General features: G+C 36.2%; 1 protein-coding gene across 11 annotated transcripts in view; it reads left to right on the forward strand.

The window, feature by feature from the left end:
- Positions 1-16,408, forward strand: part of Ryr2 (ryanodine receptor 2) — a 505,092-nt gene that overhangs the window by 174,667 nt on the left and 314,017 nt on the right. For all 11 annotated transcript variants that reach the window (XM_078023113.1, XM_078023103.1, XM_078023102.1 and 8 more), the window contains 2 exons: positions 4,525-4,599; positions 6,658-6,814. In XM_078023113.1, coding sequence (XP_077879239.1) covers positions 4,525-4,599; positions 6,658-6,814 — 232 coding nt within the window. The remainder of the gene's footprint in view (positions 1-4,524; positions 4,600-6,657; positions 6,815-16,408) is intronic.

Raw genomic sequence — 16,408 nt, forward strand, 5'->3', positions numbered from 1 at the left:
TTTTATGATTCTGTACTAAAGCCCACTAATTGGAATTGTATGTCCTATAAAATTTTATTGTAAATAAATACCATATTGTCAGGTGATGAAAAGCTTGTAGGGATTTGTACTTTAATTACTATGCTAATGTAGTCTTTCCTAGGCTTCAGATCCTGAAAATTAACTATTGTAGCTGTCAAAATGCCTGCTTTTTACTTCTAAAACAAGTGATCTGACAATTAACATAAGACAAATTGTGTTTTATTGCCAAGCACACAAAAAATAGATAACTACTTTTATTTCGGTGGACAGTATTATAATAACTATGAGAAGATGAATTGATGTTCTAATAGAAAGAATTTGTACATATAACAGAATAACCTTAAAGAGCCTCTTCAGGCAGTTTTATGTGGTCAGCTTGAAATATGAGTTTTTTAATGAAATGTGTTACATTGGAGGAAAATGGGTTATGGTAGCATAACTTACAGTCTGACACCTGGAATTTTTCAAAGAACTGTTGAATGAGCTCATAGGACTGGTGATTATATCTACATATTTAAAAAACATTCCTATTGGATGACTGGTGACTCTTAATTCTTATTCATGAGGTGGAAGTTTCTTTAAAAATTTTTGATTAGAAATGATGTCGGTGTCTAGTTATTTTCACATACTTTCTTTTTGTCAGTAGCTTTGACAGTGTTTTGATACATTGCAAAAATACTCTTCAGTGAAAAGACGGTACATGAGCAATTTTATGTTTTAGTATCTACTGGCTTTCAACTCTTGGCATCATTGCCACCATTTGCATTGAAATCCCTGATCATCAGCTCCAAGGGTAAAGTTGCTTATTGGTTTGTTTACCTTTTTAAACATTCTTCTTTATTTTGTCTGAGCTTTCCTGTCTGAAAGGGGATCACTCTACTATAAAGGTGACTGTTTAGTTGTCTGAATTTAGAGATGGTAATACCTAAGCTTGTTGGTTGTAAGTTGTCTTCTTGGACTCTGATTTGATATTTGATGTAGGAAAAAAGGGTTGATCCCTTTCATAGAACAGATGTGTTTCACCAGATAGACCAGTTTTTAAATAAGTTGGAATATATTTAGTGTCATATGTGGTAGACTGAGATTCCTGTTACATTGAGGATTTTGATATTGTAATGTCAAATAGCCCTTGAAGATATGATTAGACAACCATTGGCATTCTGCTCCACCGTATCATTGAGGAAGTCATAGGATTTGCTCTTCAACTGGGTGCAGTGGTGCACACCTATAATCCCCACTACTAAGGAGGCTGAGGCAGGACAGTTGCAAATTTTGAGACCAGTCTCTGCAACTCATTGAGGCTGTAAGCAACTTAGCAAGACCTTGGCTCATAATAAAAAGGGTTGGGGATGTAGCTCAGTGGTAAAGTGTTTTTTGGTTAAATTTCCAGTATTAAAAAAAATCAAAGTAAATAAAAAACAAATTATCCACATCTACTGATGAAACATTTTCTAAAAATAAAAAAATAATTTAAATCATAATGACTTTCAGGATAAAGTTAAAAGTATTTTAGGTAGGAAGAAGGATTCAACTTTTCCTTTTGGCTTTTTATTGGTTGTATTTTAAATTTTTAATTAAAATACCATTGGATTTCTACTCTAGTTAGAAGAGTCCATTGTTAAAAATTATAAGTGGGAAAATATTCAAATGCTAATTCTTCATTTGCTTCATTATGCATAAACATATAATGTTAATAAACATTAATAAATGTATCTCAGAGACTCTTTTTCAATCTTAATTCCTCTACATCCTACTGTATGTACTATTTTGATGTTTCTCATTCAGCTCCCCCTCTCTGCTCACCTGGAAGTAATATTGTGATACGTGATAGTTTTAAGGACTTAGGGTTGTGCAGGAAGCCACATCTTTTGCTCTCCATCTTATTGTCTTCACAGTATGGTAGAATCCCTCCTTCATTCTAATTTCTGTTGGTTTATTTGGTTCCCTGTTTATTCTCTTCAGATAGCTCTTCTTGTAATTAGTTGCCCTTCTCCCAGACAGCTGTGTGTGGTACAGAAGCTACCTGGACTATGGTATTCAGGCCTTCTCTTTCCATTACGCCATCTGGAGAGTTTTAAAAGGTTCTCATCTTTTAAAAGATCTGTTTAGTTGGTAAGGAATTGGCACAGCGGTTTTAAAAGTTGTCCAGGTGATCTCATATATATATATATATATATATATATATGAGAGAGAGAGAGAGAGAGAACGCGAGAGCGCCATGGTTGAAAAATCTGGAGCTCTCATATAAAATAACGTTATTTCATATTTTATGTATACATATTTTGAAAACAAATCTGACCTTTAGTAAAGGTCTTGTACATGACAACCATAAAGAACACTTTACAGAGTTTTCTTTCTTTTTTTTTTTTTGAAAAGAGAAGATTCTTGCTCATTACATTTGTTAATCATAAACCATAAAATTTGTAAGCAAATAGTGAAAAGATGACAAAAAATAACCACTTGGAAAATTAAGAAGCTCTTCTAGATAATTCATGAGTCAGAAGTTATGCCCTGTCTAAAATATAATGAAGACAACACGCCACAGAAAATCTGTGACTCATGTGTCAAATGAAAAATTTTAGCCTTTAATCCCTTATTAAAGAATAAATAATGAAACTGAAGAAATAGTTGCCTGAAGAGACTAAATAGAGAACCAAATAAACCAACAGGTTGCTGCCATGGAAGAGAAATACTTGGTTCAGATGCCTTGAGGGCATCTCATAAATCAGGAAGACCACACCCATGGCAGGCTCCAGGGTGCACAAGTGAACTCCGTGAAGAGACCTTGGGAACACCCTGCTCAGACTGGGGTGCATAGAAAATGGTTTCCCCGGTATTACTTTAACCATAGTCAGCTTCCCAAGCTTTGAGAAGTCCTTGTAGTCATGGTCCAAGGGGCTTGGCTACTGGTGAAGCTGCCCACAGACCTGGTGTCATCCATGTGGTTTGGTAGTGGTGCAGGATACTGGAGTTAAGGGGTTATGGGTGCTTCCACTGGGAGTTGAAAGGGAGGCCTAGGAAGTCCAATACAGTGGAGCAGGGTGGGTACCACTCCTGGCAGACCTGAGAGGCTATTTGTGAAGTTGTAAGGAAGCCATGGCTGCAGTGAGGACCCGTGAGATGCTAATGATGTGGAACATCTGCTGAGTAAAGCTGCTGGCTCTGGACAGAGCCAGCTAAGCGGATGGCTGTGTAGGCTGTAACCAGCAAGACCCTAGGGCTGCCCAAGCCCTTTGGAGAGCTCATGTCACTGCCATGTGTTCCACATGCCAGGTGTGAAGCTACAGGGTTTGTTGGCCTAGTTGGATTTTGGCCTTGCTTTGATTTCATCCTTTTTTTTTTAATGCCCCTACTTCTGCTTTTTGGAATGGATATATTTACTGTCATTCAATGCTGGATGTGTATAAGTTGCTTTTGATCTTTACAGTGTCTTATAGCCAACAGTTTGACTTGAATCTCAGAGGACATTTGGACTTGAACTTTTGGTCAGTGCTGGAATTGTTATTATCAGGACTCTTAAAGATGAACCAAATGCATTTTGCATTGTGGGATGGACATGTGATTGGGGGTCATGGCAGGAGGGCATGGTGGAGGAAAGACCGTTTTTACCTTATGGTTTCCAGGAGGCAGAGAAAGATGAGAGGAGCCAGGAAAAAAATATATAATCCCCAAAACATGTCCCTGGTGACCTACTTCCTCTAGCCATGCCCCACCTGCCTGTAGCTGCCACTCAGGAATTCATTTAAATTATTATTTTATCAAATGGATTAATCTGTCCATTAGGTAGTGGCTCTTATAATCTTCTCTTTTTATTTTCTACATTAATAGCAGCTTTTGTGTCATAGAGCCCACCTATTTAAATGTACCCCACATTGACTTCATTGAAATATTTGCAGAATTAAAAATTTCATACTTCATGAGTTACAGTAGTCTCAAAGCATTGGTGCAGAGATAAATTTGGAAAATGTATATAACTTAGCATCATATGTAGCAATCATATTGTGAGAGTTTTAGAATTTGGGGCATGTAATATACATCTCCTTTTTCATGACACTCTTGTTGATATTTATGTTTCAATATAGATAGTAGATTTGATGTAAATTGCAATATTAAAATATCAAGAATTAGTGTTACATTTCTTTGAAATGGTTTAAATACCTAAAATATAATTTGGAACTCCACATGATTATAGGGTATGTATTTAAGTAATGATATATTAAACTACACCTTAACCAGTAGTTACTTGCATGGACCTACAGTAGAATAGTTAGGTGTATCTATTCTTTAGGGGATGGAAGGAAAGAAAAATAAATGAGATCAGAGGGAGAAAATGACGGAGAATATGTTTAAGTCAATGTTTATTATTTTGGTTATTTTTATTTCCAGCTGTATTGTCTTCTGTCAGGTTACACCATTTGTGTTGCTCTTTTAATTCACTTGAAAAACAGAGTCCCAAGAATGAAACATGTCAAAAATAAAAATTGGTCTTTTTTGTTTCAACAGAACTGTTCACTATGAAGGCGGTGCTGTCTCTGTTCACGCACGGTCCCTTTGGAGGCTAGAGACGCTAAGAGTTGCGTAAGTAGAGGTTACAACCCAGGCCCGGCTCCAAGGGCACAGTCCACCCACTGCTCTTGGCCTCTGCTTCCATGTGAGGTGGTCATGTTGGCAGTACCAGTGAACCAGCAAAGGAAACAGTGGTGGAGAGCCTGTCCTCTTCCCCTCTACCTGCTTTGCCTATCTTGCTTCTGGGCAGAAGACCAGAGATCATGCTGCGCTTGTGTATCATCTGCCTGTCATTAGCCTCATCTGCTTGGTAACATCACCTCACCCAGGACCCTGCATTTCTGGAAGGATGTGCTGTGAGGATAGAGTGATGTAAGGCTTGGAGGCAGGACAAGCTGTCTGTGAGCCTGTCACAGCATCAGGTCTGAAGGACTGGGTTTAACCTTGTCAAGGCTCACGTACAGCTGGCTCAGGAAACTGAGCATGAACGGCAGGACACAAGGCATATCTGGTGCTCACTGTCTTTACTTACAGAGAGCTCAATCCTGAGCAAGAAATATGGATTTTAATAAAAGTCACAAATATTCATTGTAGTGATAAGATCTATAAAGATATACAAGTTCTCAGGAGTTCAAAGGCTCTCTGAAGATTGCCTCTAAATTCCTTTATATAAATGCAATATTGATGATAAAGGTGTAGTTTTAAGCTGTCTTAAATAGAATTAAAATATCAGAATTTTTTTAATAATTGGAAGACTCAGTCCTTTGTCTGAAAAACACTCAAGTTTTCAAAGTATATTACAATATCAAGAAATCACTGATTTAGGATTACAGACTCCATGGGTGAGAATGAGGCACTGTTGTCCTTCAGATTTTTTTTTCTGTGAGATTAGATCTTATGTAATGATGATTAAAATAGCTGAGTGGTCTTCAGTTGGTTTTGTTCAGATATCCCATAGGGTAATTTTGTAAAAATTTGTGCATCTTTTGAACATTGGAAGGTGGACAAGAATTTTTTCATGATTGGTTTATATAGATTCATGGAAAATAACTTCCAGTGCACTAAAGTAGTGACATTTTAAAATTGTACCACCACTCCTTTCAAAGTGTCCCGTTGATAATGCTATTGTGATTTGATGCATACTTTAATATATTTAAAAATACTTGACTGGGGGGCTGGGGTTGTAGCTCCGTTGTAGAGCACTTGCCTAGCATGTGTGAGGCACTGGATTCGATCCTCAGCACCACATAAAAATAAATAAAAAATAAAGGTATTGTGTCCATCTACAACTAAAAAAATTTAAAAAAATTGATAGTTTAAAAAATACTTGACTGTATCTCATTTTTAATTTTATTTTTTACACAAATGGAGCACAGCTTTTTATTTTTGTAGTTGTACATGATGCATTCATACCAGTCATGCAAACATACCTGTACATTGGGTGGTAATGTCTGTCTCATTCCATCATCTTCCCCCTCCCTCTATCTCCTCCCCTCTGTTCAATCCAGAGTTCCTCCATTCTTCCCTTGCCCCCACCCCAGCCCCACATTATGGATGAGCATCCACTTGAATATATCTTATTTAACAAAATGTAATTTAAAAAAGTGTACGATTTTCTTTTACCCCCTCAAGGTAGTACATTTTTGTGACTTGAAGACTTTTCCTTCTAACTGTATGATACGCCTTTGAAACAAAATGTGTATATACATTTATGTATTTTCTATTAGTTTGTAACTTTAAAAAGTTTTTCTGTTTTAGTATTAATTATTAATAACTGATAATATTGTTTCTTTGAATATAAATATACAGTTGATCAAAATCCATCTAAATATTAAAACTTTTGATAAATATTAAGTTTAAAGGTAAAATTTTTGTTGGGCATACATTTTTTTTAATCTGGAAAAAGACTTTAGCAAATGTAATAAACTCAGTTTTTATAAAACTTTACAACTCAGAAAATTTAGGGAAAGGGTCTTTTAAGTTGATAGATGGATCTTTTTTTGCCTTGTGTGTTATAAAGATGGCAGTTTAATTAATCACATACACACTTGTATGTGCATATAGTATGAACCACACTATTAATTGCTGCTTTTGCCATGCTGTTGGACCAAGTTCTGATTGCTCTCTTAGGTGGAGTGGGAGTCACATAAGATGGGGCCAGCCATTCCGACTACGCCACGTCACGACAGGAAAATACTTAAGTCTCATGGAAGACAAAAGCCTTCTACTTATGGACAAAGAAAAGGCAGATGTAAAATCGACTGCATTTACCTTCCGGTCTTCCAAGGTAAGAAAGAAAAAAGTTTTGGTCTCTCTGTAAATCTCATATTTCCTTTAATGTTAGAAACACAAAAAGAAAGAATGTGGACAGGTTTTATGTGTGTTTCTAAATTCCCTTTTTCTTCTGAACTGCTGAAACTTACCTAGAAGTTTCTATTGGTATATAGCTCTTGGTTACTTGCATACCAACACCTGTCAGGCTCCTTTTTGGTTTCCTGGGCATCCGCAGTGACAATTATCACAAACCTTGTCACATTGCATAGCATTATGAAGATGAAACAAAACAGAATTTTTTCCAATGTACATTTACTCCTCTACTTTTTTATGCAGATCTTTCTTTTGAGCTCCTTTGAATCATTTTATGGTAATTGCATGTTTACATCTGTTATGAAAGTGGTAGAATTTGTCACATTGATAGGAATGGTATTGAACTGCTGGCTAGCTTCTCTTTCAGACAAAACCTTATGCTCCTGTTACAGGTAAAGATTTGCCTTTGTACTTTTGAGATTAGTTCATGCCCATCTGGGCATAGGCACATTCAGAATATTGTTCAGTGCCCCACCTGTCTTTTAAATTTACTTCCTAAGAGTTGCACTACTAGAAAACTCTTTAAGGATTCCATCCCCTCCCCCGAATTTTGAGTTCTGCCTGAATTCATATTGCATCTACTTTAACATATTTCAAACTCTTATTATAGACAGACTTTGATCAGTAGTCCGTTTTTTAAAAATGAGAAATGGGTTTTATCTTATAGAAATAAAGTAAAACATGTAGGTAGAAATGCATGGACAAATTAATTGTATCATTCTTTGTTATAACTCCAAACTAGAAAAGACTCAAATGTTTAACAAAAAGTATGTTATAACATTAGCTGGTATTAGCTGCCAGAATATATTGATCTGGAAAGTTATCCATGAAAATACTGGGGAGTGAAAGCAAGCCGTAATGTAATGTGGGTATTTCAAATCCTATTTTAATATAAGATAAATCCTTCCACATGTTGGTGTGTGGTTATACAACAGCTGTAGGGAGAGGTACCATCTCTTAACTTCAGATACTTGAGATGGATCAAAAGGGACACTGCATGAGAATTTGAGAATAGGGAGACTTTTTTTGTTTAATTTCAGAAAAGTAAGCCCTTTATTTTTTTGCCCATCATGATGGATATGCTTCTTTTATAATATCAGAATCATTAGAGAAATACCACCAATTACCCTGACTTTCTGGGACATAAATTTTGGGCACGCTTTTTATTTCTGTAGGATGGTTTCCTAGAAATGCAAATACTGACTCAAGAACTATGAATATTTGGTAGTTCTTGATATATTTTGCCCAAAGCAGTCATGTTTGACACATTCTTCTCTGACTTTCTCTCCTATTTAAAAAAATATGATGTACCACGACATCTGTCGGTTTTAGAGTTTGTGTTCTAATTCTGTGTACTATCCATGTTCCTCCGTGGTTTCCACTCAGGGACTCTGATTCTGGAAGCTGACCTGTGTGTCTGTTTAAGTATGCTCTTAGTGTTCCCAGGCTCATTTCCTGCCGGGCCCTGCATTCCTGACACCTTGGCACATGCTAGTGATAGGAATTTGCTGTGTAGACTGTCCTCAGTTGGTGAAGGTGCCTGTACATGTCGACAGGTTGAGCGTCGTAGAGGGTAGAGGTGAAATTTTTGAGGAAGATGTTTTACTGCAAAAATTACAGTTACATTTTATTTTTAGGATCACTAGCAGATTAGGTGGAAATTTTTTTTCATGAAGTAGAGACAGTAACTATTCTTTAAAAAGTTAAGTTTTATATTCTATATTTAACATAGACATTATAGAAAAGTTTAAAAGATGATACAATGATGGTGGAAATGGGAAATTTTAAATAATTTACAATCCACCATTCAGATACACCTCTGTGTGTGCATTGTAGCTTACAGCATATTTGTTTGTGTGTTAATGCTAAGTAGGGTCAACTAAGTACTGTGTTGGATCTGATTTGTTATTTAATAAAATATGATGTACCACTACATTTGTTTATTTAGTAGAATTTTGACCATAATTTAACATTTCATTACAAAGATTTCTGATAATCGGTTGAGCCATCTCCTAATATTTGAGTATTTAGCTCATTTTTTTTCTTGTGAGGAGAATATTTTTATCTCTAAATACTTCTATGTATTGTTAACTATTCCCTTTTTGGAAGTTGAGCTATTCAGTCAACAGTGTGAAGATGCTCAGGACTCTTGGTCCTGGGAACTCCCATAGGTCAGGGTAAGGGTGTGGCACTGTCACTGTGGTGTCTGTAATAGATAAAAGCACACAGCCAAGTACTACTCAAAATACATACAGGATTCATGCCAAGCAGCAGGGTAAGAAAATTGTTGCTTCTGTGCAAACTCATCAATAGGTAGAGTTCAGGTTTTGCCAATTTGGAAAGATATAACTCAGTTGCCTCCAATCCTGTATTCTGTAGCTGAGTCGATCTCTTTTGCCTTTCAACCCATACTGTTTTAAAAGCATGTTCCCATGTTTATGTTCCAGTGAGTGAAACATTCCATAGGAGATGTATTTTAGAAATTGGCGTCTGGTTAGTATGAGGACTCACATGGCTTCTGTAAGCAGATGAGCACGACCCATATCTTCCTGCGCACCTCCGGCCGAGTCCCCCAGGGCACCAGCCTTGGATGCTCTTCTAGGATGTGACATAACAGTTTAGAGTACATCTCAAATGACCTCAGGCATTTTATATATTTTAAACACACATGAATATTTTGCATATATTCCTCACATCCTCAATTTCAAATGAGCTTCTAATCATAACATATAGATAAAAATAAAATCGGGAGCAAGGTGTGAAGCACATTATAGATGTATGAACTTATCAGCAGAATTTATTCTCAAACTGGACATAAATACGTTCAGCTGGGAATAGAAAGAGGCTCCTTATTTTTCCATGAGTCGCAGTGCTACAGAGAGACTCAACACTGTACCCACCCCCCTTCTTTCTCTCTCTCTCTCTCTCTCTCTGTATCTCTCTCTCTATCTCTGTCTCTCTCTGTGTCTGTCTGTCTGTCTGTCTCTCTCTATAAAACAAGAAGGGCAGGAGGGTCTTTCCATGTTGGCTCCCAAGTTCTGAATTCTGCTTGGGTTAGATCTTAAGCTCTAATGGAGGTTAGCATCCATCCAACCAGGCCAACCTCTGGTTTTTGTGACACATGAATTTTAAAAATGACCTTCACTCACAATTATTCCTGGCTCCCAGGACTGTCGTCTAGAGTCAGTGACACAGATTCCCATTTGTTAGTCTAATGTAGAGTGGTGACATCTCTTGTATTTTCATTTTCCATAATTCTGTATGTGATAGCTTAGAGGAAAAATAAATTTGTATCTGATTCTTGTGTAATACTTTACGTAATTTTGATTGGCAGAAAATATTTTTTTAAAAGTTGGAGATGTTTTTGATATTAGCAAAGAGTTAAAATTCAAATGCAGAGTCTTGAAATATGTGCTGGTGTTAACATACCACATTTTGATAGTTTTCTTTAAAATAAGTAAAAATATGAATGGGTATACCAGGAAAAAACAAATGGTGCAGAAATTAATGTATAAAAATACAGTCACATATGTAGACATTTATGAAAAAGTAAGAAGTAATTAATGGTGTTGATTATTTTAGTTGGAAGGAAGCCAATTGCAATTAAAGTTCATTCATGCTGAAAAGTATTTTCTGCTTTATCTTTTATAATAAAGAAACATTGAACTTAAAGCCAACTGAAACAGAATAAAAGTAAATTTTTCACACTGTCAACATTTCAGAAAAAAACTGTTGCTAGACGGTTTGACCATCCATTTGTTAACAGTGGTCACATGCAGTCCTGGCTCCTATTCTTTAACATTGGGTTCACTCAAGTGTATCTGTTGCTTTCTCTGGGAGCCCCATCTGCTCATACTGCTTGACTATTTCCAGTGGAAAGAATGAGGACTCACTTCTTAAAGGCAAAGACTCCTCCTTTTGTTATCTTAGACCCAGGAGTATTTAAATTTATAAATTACCTGGTGTCTTTAATTTCTGTATTGCAAAGTAAGTTTTCATTATTGATGAAAGGGTAAACTTTTCATAATCGAAAATAGCAGCTTTTGTCCTGGGCTCATGGGTACAAGTTTAAAAATTCTGAAATGAAAATTAACTCTGATGAAACCCCTGCACCTCCGTTGACTTTCTGTGTGTCTAATGTTTGAGCCTTCCTTGAAAGTATGTCTCTACAATTTTACAGATCATGAATATCATTCTTATTTAACATTTGTAGGTGAGAATCTCTTTAAGAGGCCATGCTTCGAGTTGATGAGAGGACCATTACCCTTGATTGTCCCTGGGGCATCTTTGACATTGATGTAAACATTCAGTACCTAATCTCCAATTCTGGATTTGACAAACCAACCATTCCTGATAATCATATCTGTTCAGAAGACAGTGAATCTATAGGAAATAGTAATAATGTAACCTACATTACAATCTCCTAAAATTCTACATAAAGAAGAATGTGATTTCTTAAATGTGTATTTTCTTAATCGTGTTTTCCACTTCTCCTAGGACTTTTAACCAGCACTCTAAAATGTCTTCAAATGTTCGTTTTAATCATACAGTAGATCTTGTCAATAACATATGTATCAAACCCCAAGATGTAGTTTTTATTTTAAGCTTGAAATGCCAGTGGAATATTCTTCTACAGAGAATTTCCTCTAGTCAACCCTCCCTGGTGCACCATGAATGGAAGTCTTCTGCCATTGAAATGTTGAAATAATAACCTCCAAGGAGACTGACTGCCAATAGGATCACAAGGATTGTGAAACAAAACAGCAAAAATAGATAAGAACATTTTTAGGTTGTAATTCCTAGCATGTTATTTTTATTGGGGATTTTTTCCTTGGTTTAGAAAATGTGTAAGAGTTTTAAAACATACATTCTAACACAATGAAAATTATGCTTAACAATTAATTATATGCTAAACTATGTGTTAAGCACTCTTTATGCATTATCTCTTTTAATCCTAGCATAAACCAGTGGAGTTTGGAGATGCTTTGTTTTTATTTTTTTTATTTTTTTGTGCCAGAGACTGAATCCAGGGATGCTTAACCACTAAGCCACATCCCCAGCTATTTTTATTTTTTATTTTGTTACAGTGTCTTACTAAGTTGCTGAGGGATTGCTGAGGTTGGCCTTGAACTTGGAATCCTCCTGCCTCAACCTCCTAAGATGCTAGGATTACAGATGTGCACCACTGTACCTTGCTCAGATGCTTTTTAATTTTCATCATGCATTTGAGGGAACTGAAGCTTAGATAAACTCTGAGGAAGATCTAGACTTTGAACTTGAGTTATAAAGCTGAGCCCTCTTTGGTAAGAAATTAAAGTCTTAATAATGACAACTAATAGAGAAGATAAACTGATCACCTGTCATTTAAGTGATCAAATGATTATGTAACTAAAAATACATTATTTTGTTTTTTTCTTACAGAGTTGTTAAAGTTGTCAATGAAATGAACTTTTCATTTAATTAGAATTAAATTCTAAAGAAACATTCACAGTAACTTTTTCAGAAGAGGTATTGACAAAATAATAGTAAAAGTATTCATGGTTATACAGAAAATATAGAAATCCCGTTACAGGTTTTTAATGGCAGTAAACCTGAGTGTGAGCTTGCTGTAACCTTCTGCTGTTGGGAAGGAAGATCAAGAGCAGAGTGGCCCTGGGCCCTAGATGTGTTTAGTCTCCTGCTCAGGGAAAGACTGAATTCTTTTTTATAGATCTCACTTGTTAGTTGTCACCCACCCAGGATAAATTCGTTGCCTAGAAGTTAACTGAGTAGGTCTGAGCTGCATCTGCAGGATTCCTTCATCTTTGCCATGAGTACTCGGAGCATGTCCAGCACTTCACATATGTATCAAACCCAGGGGCAGGGCATGTGCAGGGTTCCAGGCTGCTCCCCTGGCCTGTGTCCTTTCCACTGTGGAGTCCCTCCCAGACCTTCTTTCCACAAGCCCACCCAGGAGAATGTTTGAGATTTCAGAATCCCAGGGATCAAGAGAGCTATGTACTTAAGGCATTTCTGCCTGGGCTGGGTGAAGCCTGGCAGAGCTGCTCAGTCCCAGTGATCTCTGCGATCTTCCTAAATGTTTAGATTGATTTTACAGCAAACAACTATTATATGCTGCACTACGGCTTGAGAAAGGAGAAAATAAAAATTTTGTGGGGCCTTTTAATTTTTTCTGAATTTAACCATTATTTATGTTAAGGAAACATGTCAAAAACAATAAACCAAACTCTATCATCTAGGTATAATAAGTTTTTTTCCTTATCTCATACCTTGCGGAATAATCTGGGTAGATTTAAGGGTGATTTCAGCTAATACTAGAAAAATTCTTCTGCATTGCCTGTTGTGGGTACTTACAATATAAACTTAAGAGTTTTAGTTTCCTAATGAGCCTAGTTTGATGAATCTATGTCTTCATAAGGCCATGATTGTCCATAAATAGCTTTGGCTTCATAATAAGTCAGTTTAGTATACCAAAGGCCAAAATCTTACTTGCTATCTTTCAGGCCAATCTCTTTTACTTCTGGAACCTTTTTGATGTTCATTTGAGAATTAGATTTTTCAAGAATTCAAGAGTGCTCATCTTGGGAGCAGTTTGTTGGCACATGTTCTGTGGGAAATCAGGATATGTTCATTAGGTCTTCACTGAGAATCTGGTATTTACAGCCACTGAACTGGTCCTGAGCATATGTAGCAATTTCAGTGAATTACCAACATTGCCCTGAGAGTAGAGGTACAGTGTTCATGAGAATACATGAATCCAGAGAGAACATCTATCCAAAGAAATCTTTCAGGAGAAACGGCAGCCTTTACAATAATTTTAGGCTGTGTTGAAAAGAACTGCTTTATCTTTGAACATTTTCAGGGTCCTCATGATTGTTACATTATCTTACATTTTTGCCTGTAAGAATAACGGAGAATCTTGGCATTTCCTTGAATGATCACATAAGGGATGGGAATTAAATTTCACAAAGTCTTTTGAGGGATATTACCATTTAGTGCCACAGTACTTAGAGTGCTTTTAGTTGCAATTTAGTCTTCAGATTGGAAAATTTCTGTTTGTCTAGTTTCAACTTCATTGATGTTTTGTCATACAACTCCAGTCTGAGGTCATATTGCTTCAGCTGAGTTTTATATGTCAATTTTGCTGTATCATTTCTTTTTTTTATAATTTGTATTTTCTGGCAGAGATCACTCATCTACTTATTCATTTTGCATATATTTTCCTTTATGCCCTTGAACATATTTCTTATTCACAAAAGTTGCTTTGCAGTCTTTGCTAATTGCAAGATAAAGGGGTATTGATTTCTAGTGCTGTATGTGTGTGTTATATTTTTTAACCTTATTTTTGATAGTGTATTAGATATTAGAAAATGATGTGTTGTAGGGACTCTGTATTTATGTATTTTTCTGAGTGGTTCTTCTAGCTTTGCAAGTCTTTAACCTTGTTGGGCTGAAATTCCAGTTTCTCTCTGTCAGAGCAGTTGCTCATATTTCTGCTCAGTTCTTTCTATCTACTGCCACTGTCCTGGACACCCCCTGAGCATGCATCATTTAGTGCTCAGCAAGAATTTGCATGAACTTTATAAGAAGATTTTTTCGGATACCTCTTTGGTTGAGGACTTAGCCCGTCTAATTTTCTGGCTGCCTGTGAGTCCGGAGGTGTCCCTTGACACTTCAACCAAGGACTACAGCTTCCTTCTGACTGAATGGCAGGAGAATTGGGAAGAGCATGCTGGAGTTAAAGGCAGCCACTTATTTGTCAGGCTAGGTGCTGTTCACTCTCTAGTTTGTCCCTGCTTTTGGTCCCTCTCAGGTGCCTTTCAATAGATTCTGAAAGTCTTTTAAATTTATATTTCAAATTTCATAGTAGCTGTCCCTGGGAAGATCCACGCAGCTCCACTCCATGGTTTCTCTGAGCAGGTCAGTTTAATAGACGATAACACTGAGAAGCTGATACATGGTCAGGAACACTATTCTAGAATAGTGCAGGCAGCTAGTGCAGAGTTTCAGTGAGGTCAGGACTTGCTTGATCTTGACTTCATTTCTCTTACTTCAGGCTCATTTTCTGTTAGCTTTACCATGTACATATTTTTGGTTCATGTGGTATTATGTTTATGGTTGTTCAAAGTATAGATGATTTTCACTTGAATATCTCCTATGCCAAAGCTCCAGTAAATGATCCCAATTCCTTCTTCTAAAGTCCCTTCAGCAGTCCTTGCAAGTTCAGAGTGACCAGTTTAATAGTACAGAATAACTATTTAGACAGTTATCCTGAAGTTTCATAATTAAGACTTGAAGTCCACAGAGTGATGGTAACCACTTCAATAAAAAGCAAACAAAATATAACTTCACAATTAAAGACTGTGTGACTTCTCATAATATAATCTGTGAGTTTATAAATAGTCACTTTCTCAGATTAAAAATTTCCAGAGGTTTATTGTTTTTTTCTGAAGAGATAATTATACTGTTATATTTTCTCCAGAATTTAATTTTCTGATGACAGGGTTAGTATAAGTAGATTAGTACTTCATCTCATTTGATACACTGAAATTAAAATGGTTTATTACCTGTTTTATTGAAGATCCTTATAATAGTGTTCCAAATTATTCTCAGAGTTAACTAAATTGATAATTGTATATTTTCTTAGATGACCCTAACCTTTCTGCTTGATAATTTTAACTCATTTTAATTTTAATTTGGAGTTTTTATAATCACTTCAGGATCATTTGTTATTATTAATGAATAGAAATGATATGAATAACCTGTCAAACTTTTTTGAACTGTTTCTTTTGTATAATGCACACCTTTTGACTCTAAAATTGAAAAACTTTTACATAATTTAGGTAATTTCAAAAAGCAATCAAATAACCAAAGACACAGCAGAAACTTAAAGCAAATTTATCAAGAAATTTTAGACCAAATGAAAAAAGGATAAGAAACCACCGAAAGGAGGTGCATTAGGCTTTTTCATTGTTGTCTTAAGGACATTGCAGAACTTTAAGGCTGAGTGAATTCCTAAAGACGAGCCCCTTTACAAACGAAGACCTTGGCATTGTGAAAAGTGAGCGACAGCTTTAGATCAAGAATGATCTCATCAACATCATCATCACCATTGTCCTGGTTGAAAGCTTAGTTTAAAAATTTTTTTATTTTTAGTTACACATGACAGTAGAGTATATTTGAGGTATCATACATATGTGGAGTATAACTTTCCATTTTTAGGTTGTACACGATGTGGAGTTTCACTGGTCGTATATTCATATAGGAACATGGGCAAGTTATGTCTGATTCATTCTACTGTCTTTCCTAGTCCCATTACCCCCTTTCCCCCATTCCACCCTGTCCAATCCAGTGAACCTCCACTCCTCCCTCCCCCCACCAATTGTGAGTCAGCACCCACATATCAGAGAGAACATTTTGTCTTTGTTTTTTGGGGGGATTGGCTTATTTCACTTAGCATGATTGTCTCTAGTTCCATCCAATTACCAGCAAATGTCGTAATCTCATTTTTTCT

The sequence above is a fragment of the Ictidomys tridecemlineatus genome, chromosome 10 (assembly GCF_052094955.1).
Source record: "Ictidomys tridecemlineatus isolate mIctTri1 chromosome 10, mIctTri1.hap1, whole genome shotgun sequence".
NCBI lineage: Eukaryota > Metazoa > Chordata > Mammalia > Rodentia > Sciuridae > Ictidomys > Ictidomys tridecemlineatus.